Raw genomic sequence first — 6,929 nt, forward strand, 5'->3', positions numbered from 1 at the left:
AACTTCTTACTGTCATTGCACATCACCATATGCAGTATAGCCTGCTCTTTGGTTGGTGCTAAAATATGCTCCACGAAGAAACTGTCCTGAAAATACTTCATGAACTCAGTGTCCAAGCTGCCTTTGTCAATCTGATTTGTCCAGCCTGTATGTAATTTAAAATCACCATGATTATCGCCATACCTGTTTCACAAGCCACCATTATTTCTTCCTGTATACCATCCTACAGTGTGATTACAGTTAATGGGCTGAAAACCACTCCCGCAAGAGACATTTTACCTTTTACTATTTCTCTTCATTACCCAAACTTGATTCTACATCTTAATCTCCAGAATTAAGGCAATTACTCTCAAATTGTATCATCGTTAATGAACAGAGCTACCCCTCCACCTTTTCCTAGCTTCCTGTTCTTCCTAAATGTCATGTGCCCTAGAATATTCAGGTCCCAGTGGAATCATAGAACCGCTACAGTACAGAAGGAGGTCATTCGGCCCATCGAGTCAGCACTGACTTTCCGAAAAAGAATCTTACCCCCCCTCCCCCACACACACACAATCCCCATAACCCTGCACATTTACCATGGCTAATTCACCTAACTTACACATCTTTGGATAGATACTAAGGGGCAATTTAGCATGGCCAATCCATCTAACCTGCACATCTTTGGCTATATGCATTCAGATACAGATCCTTCAGTTTTGTCTTTTTACTTTTTTTTGTAACCTCGCTTTATCTGCTAGTGCGCTCTGTTTCTACCTGCAGTGCTCCGATGATCATTTCCCTTATTCAATAGACAATTGCAACTCCTCCTTTTGCCCTCATTGGTGGGTTTAAGCCCCGAGTTCAGAAGGCAGAGGAAAATAATTTATCATGAGCTGTGGACTAGGAAAATTGAGCTATTAGAAACCAGGGGCATTTGTAATTTGCTGTTTAAATCGCTACACAGGAATTGTGATTGAAGTTCGGCTGAGTAACCCCAGACCTTATAAGGCAGCTGTGGAAAATTCTTTTAGAATTGGTCCCCAAGAAAGTAAATAACCTTTAAAGAACCTGATAAAGTCGCCAGAGACTTTCTGGGGGATGTCATTGTGGAAAAGGGAAAGTTTAGTTGTTGCGATGTTAATTGTGCTTTTTGCATAAAAGTGTAAGTAATTACCTAAAACCATGTTATTTAGTAGTGTTTTCTTGATTCTTGTATAGTAAAATTCATCTATTTTTAAACCATGGAATCTTGTAACTTCATTCTTTTAGTAAATCACTGGGTGTTCAACTTCTCTTTAAAAGTTAACTGTGTCTGAGGAACATAACACTCTTTAAATGTATCAAATGTTTAGAGGAGGTAAATGGAAATGGCACCAGTTAACAGCCTGCAATTGTTTCACAGCCATTTCTAACCACATCACTAGAATCATTTCAGTCCCGACTCATGCATCAGTAACAATAATGGAGTGAATTAGGGTTGATTGCAAGCTTTGTTGTAAAGCCTTGGTAATGACTAGGAATTACCCTAATAACTTCACTCTGAATTTGACACTTCTCCCAAAATCCTTCATTGGATTTGGATCCTAACTTGCTCCATTATTGTCTTCTCAAGCACGTTTTATGATTGGAATGGTTCCAGTGACGTGGTCAGAAATAGCTGTGGAATAATTACAGGTGTTCATCCATGCCATTTTCTTGGCTAAACATTTGATGTACTAAAACGAAATGGTCACAAAAGGGTGGTTGACAATTCTGTTAGGTCCTATCTCTCTAGCTGAGGACTCTGCCTCTTGTAGGGGGAGGTGGGGGAAAATGACAGAATTGAGTTTGATTGATGTATGGCACAGTTGCCAGCGCTTGCTATTAAATGCTTAGACATGAATTATGACTGAGGTACTGGAGGGGGGAGCCACCATCTGTAGCCTTCAGAGAGGTAGGAAAAACCAGAGGGATAGCGTATATTGCATGGAAGAATGCTTGTCTGTCTTCCATGCTGCCTTTAATTGGAGTGCAAATCACCAGCATCACTTATGTAGTAGCATTTGTGTGATGTGCTATTTCTTTTCCAGGTTTATTCTCCTTGCTTGTGATGGATTATTTAAAGTATTCTCCCCGGAGGAAGCTGTTCTGTTTGTTTCAGCAATACTTGAGGTACAGTTTGCTAATCTCACGGTTTGTTCCCTACAGCTGAATTCTGTAAAATTAATGGGTTGGAACACCATGTACAGATTGTATGGTGGCCCTTCATTGTATGTTCTGTGGGATGGTGATTTTAAGCTGTTGCATTCTCCATCAAACATGTAGCTGCTTACAAAACAGTTTTAGCAGTGCTCTAGGGGCAAGGTCTCCCAGTCCACCAGCAACAGCCCTTTTTAAGCCACTTCTGTATTGTACCCTGACCTAGCAGCAAGATCTCCCCAACCCATCAATACCCCTACTTGTTCCCATTGCACTTTGCAATTGGCTTCAACTCCTCCAAACCTCAACCAGCGCTCACATTCCTTTAGTTTTATTTTAATTTTATTAGTGTCACAAGTAGGCTTACATTAACACTGCAATGAAGTTACTGTGAAAATCCCCTAGTCGCCACACTCTGGCACCTGTTCGGGTACAGAGAGAATTTAGCACGGCCAATGCACCTAACAGCATGTCTTACTGTGGGAAGAAACCAGAGCATCTGGAGGAAACCCACGCAGACACGAGGAGAACATGCAGACTCCGCACGGACAGTGACCCAAGCCAGGAATCGAACTCGAGTCCCTGGCGCTGTGAGGCAGCAATGCTAACCACTGTGCCACCGTGCTGCCTTTAGGACCGGTGCCTACCATGGATAAGGTTGTAATAAAGAATGATCATTGATAGATTTGCTGAACATAAACCTGCTGGCCTAAAGGAGACACTGATCCAAAGTGGGTGGAATTGGTCTTTGGTGAAATGGGGTGAGTGTGATTGGGCGGCCCATATTCCATTGATTGTCGATGGGGAAAAATATACCATGGTGGGAACGGACCAGTCGTTTGCTCTTATCCATTTTATATTGTAGCTGAAGATGAATTTCACTGCCATAGTGTCTGCAAATGATATCCAGTTATAAAAGGAAGTAAGAGGACAGTGGCCTGGGGTTTCAGAACGGAGTTGTGTATCTTTTATTATGAACAGACTAAAATGACCAGCTGCTCCATTAAGCCAGCTCCACACTCTTGATGCTTGGAAGATCATGCTGAATGTTCTATTTGCAAGCCATGCAAGAAACTTTAAAGTTCCCATATAGAAGTCTGCTCCTTTAAGTTCAAGCTATGCAAAGAAATTGAAGAGCCCATGCAAATAAACAAATAACCTGCCCATTGTATAAAAAAAAGTGTGTTGATAGAACATAGAAACTAGAAGCAGGAGTAGGCCCTTTGAGCCTGCTCCACCATTCATTTTGATCATGGCTAATCATTGAATTCAATATCCTGATTCTCCCCCCCCCAACATATACTTTAATCCCTAGAGTTATATCTGATTTCTTCTTGAAATCAGACAACGGGGTCGATTCTCCCAGCCTGCTGCACTGCTCTAGCGGAGACATCAACGGAGGCCGTTTAGCAGGTTCCCCGCAGGGCATCACGACCTCCGCGCGTCTCTGCGCCAAGTTTTTTGGAGTCATCAGTTCTGCGCTGATTTAAATACTTAAATTTGAATTTCAATATCGTTAGTGGGACTGAAGTCTCCAGGACATGACTAGATACCTCCTGCCCGCCCATCATCCACAGCCATGTGATGATCTGGAAAGGTTGGGTCACTAATGTGGCAAATACTCTAGAAAATTCACCTCTGATCCCCTCAGCTCCTTTCAGTACTCTACTTTTCTGAAATGGATGATCATTGCTGGCTCCAAGGACACACCATCCCCCTGCATTACACTGTATAGTGTCCCTACATTGCCTCGTTAAGTGTCCATTCATTATGTGTGATCCTAATGAATGTTTAACTCATGGCAGAGCCACACCCTGAATTTGCCTAGCATCCATATCTGCACATTGTAGCAGCCAACAGGTGCAGGGATCACTAGAAAGAAGGCACCCTTTTGCTACTCCCTAACCTGGGTCCCAAGGCTAATTCTAGTGTCTGCTACCACATCAAGTCATAATTTAGTCCAAATCCCACAAACTAGATTGAGGCGAACATCCCTTTGGATGAAGTTTGGGCACTTTGTAATCAGGAAGGGGATTCTGTGATAAGGCAACCGAGAAGGAGTTTATCTGTGGGGCTGCCACTTGGGGATTACGTGAATGGTGCATTTTGGCAAGTAGCAACAAACATTGAATAAGGACACCATTCTCCCAGCTCCACACAAGGGATCTAGCTGGCCCCAGGCGTGCTGTAGTCAAGGACTTGTCAGCATTAGCTGCTAAGCTGAATTATAAACCATAATCTCATGAGGGTGGTCTTTGTGTCAACCCACAGGACAAGACTCTGACTGCAAGGCCGGGGAAGGCAGTGCAGGACGTGCAATTTGAAGCTGCCTGTAACAGACTGGCCAGCGAGGCGGTCCGCCGGGGCTCTGCTGATAATGTCACCATCATTCTGGTAGCCATCACACACTGACATGAGGAACTCACCTCACCAAGAATATCTCACGGGTTAACGCAGGGAATCCATGAGGGATTGCTGACCCTGGAAAGAAACGATGAAACAACCTCGGGCCCTTTCAGAGACTTGAAATTAAAATGCTTATCTTGATTGACCTACTTGCTTTCATCTGATCCTGTAGAATTGCTACCGACTGACACTTCCAAATACCCCAAGCAACTGACTGTAGCAGAAATTCTTCTTTATCGGGGCTCCGTTAATCTGATGGTGGAACGGCTTAGCAAGCTACACCAACTCTTGAAGAACTTGTCCCCACCGCTCTCACACTTGGGAAACTAGAACGGACTTGGCATCATTTCTCTGGGCCTGCTAGTGTTGGAATGCCTGGCATGTGCATGAATGGAAGGGACGTATGGAAATGACTGGTGTCTCTGTACACCATCTGCAGCCAGCCGGTGGTAGGTTCAAGAAATAAAATCTGGATACAGATACTTGGGAAGGGGTTTTGATATCCTTCTCCCTGATCCCAACTGCAATGTGTGGAAGCTTCTAATGAGTTGAAGGTTTCATTTTGTGTGCACCTCTTATTATTGCTTTGTTCATTCATGCTGGTTTTGAGGTCTGTGTTTTGGTTGGATTCTACTTAAAAGTTTTCTTTTCCAAATGTCTGGTTGTACCAGCTCACTTCAATACAAGTACTGACACCTTGTTTCCTCTCCCAACACCTAGTGATAGTTCCTATCCAGTGTCGCCTGTTCCTGAAGCAGACATAAAAATACTTGCTAATATATGTTGAAGTAAAATAAGACAGCAAGGCGGTGAGGGAGGAGCACCAACTCGCTAGGTGTTTTCACAAACCACCTTTTTTTTAAAAAAACTGAAAGCAAGTATATTTGGTACAGTGAAGTTCTGTTTCATTCTGCTTGCGTGTGACGACTGACTGCTCAATCTGTATAGGACAGCTATGTGACTTTATGACAATAGAGTTACTGAGCTCCAATTACTCCAGCCATATAGAATCATAGGGTCATACAACACAGGAGGAGCTGGTTCTGACCTCTTTCAAAGAACAATTTTATAATCAGTTCCACTTCCTGGCTCTTTCCCACATCTCCCTGCCATTTTTCTCTCCAATTATTTATATATTTTCTTTATAAAGGCTAGTGTCATATTTGGTTTGTGCATCCTATCAGGCAGTGTGTTTCAAATCCTAACCACCCATTGCATGAAAAAAATTCCTCTTGTTGCCTCTGGTTCTTTTGCCAGTCACCTTAAATCTGTATCCTCTGGTTATTGAACCTTCAGCTTATCCTCAGTTACTTTATCGAAGCACCTGTTGCAATTCTCCTCTTGGCCTTCTCTACTGCAAAGAGAACAGTCTCAGCTTCTCCAGTCTATTAATATAATTCTCATCCTTTATCCCTTGAATCATTCTTATAAACCTCTTTTCTAACTTCGTTTAAACCATGGTTCCAGTTTCTTTCCAGATCTACTTTACATAACTGCTTCATGTCTGTTTATACAATGCCTTTGATTCAGTAAAGACAAGCCCTCTAATTGATGGATTTCATTGGAAAATTGGCAATTGGAACGTAATCCCAAAACAGTAATGAAAATTCCACATAAAAATGTAATTTGGCTTATTTAGTAACAGTAAACTTGTGTACCTAGGTAACATTTTAAAATAGTGCCTCATAGCTCTCATGTACACACATGTACCCGTGTGGTTTCCTACAGTGTCTCAAAGCAAAAGCCCATTAACAGTCCGTACAGGCAAGCTGAGAGGACAGCCTGTGACCTGTGCATCATTGACAAAAGAAAGCTGACTATTCCAGATGGTCACTGTTTCAGAAGTGAGGGGAAGTTAAAACCTGCTTGGTCATGCATAGGCCACCTGTTTCCATGGCACTAGGGTAGTTATATCTACTTGCATTAAAATAATCACAATCTCAGGACCCCCAACTCACGATCTCAGGACCCCCAACTATCACCTAATATAGTCAAAAACCCACAGCCCTCACCATTTGTCATGTGATTGAATAACACTGACAAAATAAACGGGATGTCTCAGACTTTGTTGATGGATCCTCTGACTCAGTCCTCGCTTTTAAAGTGTTTGTGGACATGAATATACCTAGAGTAAAGGAAAGCAATGACTGAGAACTGTTGTTGGCACTGAGATTACAGCTTTATAACAATGCACTTTATGCACACTCTGTAGGATTAGAGCAGTTATCTGCCCAAGTCATCATTGTACACAACAGCAATACCAGCACGGTATGCAAGTTCAAATGCCCAGGTATTGGGAGTCATTTCCAGCAATAACCAGCTCTGTACCGCTCTATCCTGTCAGATTGTCACATAAAGCATGA

General features: G+C 42.6%; 1 protein-coding gene across 4 annotated transcripts in view; it reads left to right on the forward strand.

The window, feature by feature from the left end:
- Positions 1-5,097, forward strand: part of ilkap (integrin-linked kinase-associated serine/threonine phosphatase) — a 50,119-nt gene extending 45,022 nt beyond the window's left edge. For all 4 annotated transcript variants that reach the window (XM_078206325.1, XM_078206326.1, XM_078206323.1 and 1 more), the window contains 2 exons: positions 2,052-2,133; positions 4,432-5,097. In XM_078206325.1, coding sequence (XP_078062451.1) covers positions 2,052-2,133; positions 4,432-4,572 — 223 coding nt within the window. In that variant the 3' untranslated portion in view covers positions 4,573-5,097. The remainder of the gene's footprint in view (positions 1-2,051; positions 2,134-4,431) is intronic.
- Positions 5,098-6,929: the final 1,832 nt, after the last annotated feature.

The sequence above is a fragment of the Mustelus asterias genome, unplaced genomic scaffold, assembly GCF_964213995.1.
Source record: "Mustelus asterias unplaced genomic scaffold, sMusAst1.hap1.1 HAP1_SCAFFOLD_1434, whole genome shotgun sequence".
Lineage (NCBI taxonomy): Eukaryota > Metazoa > Chordata > Chondrichthyes > Carcharhiniformes > Triakidae > Mustelus > Mustelus asterias.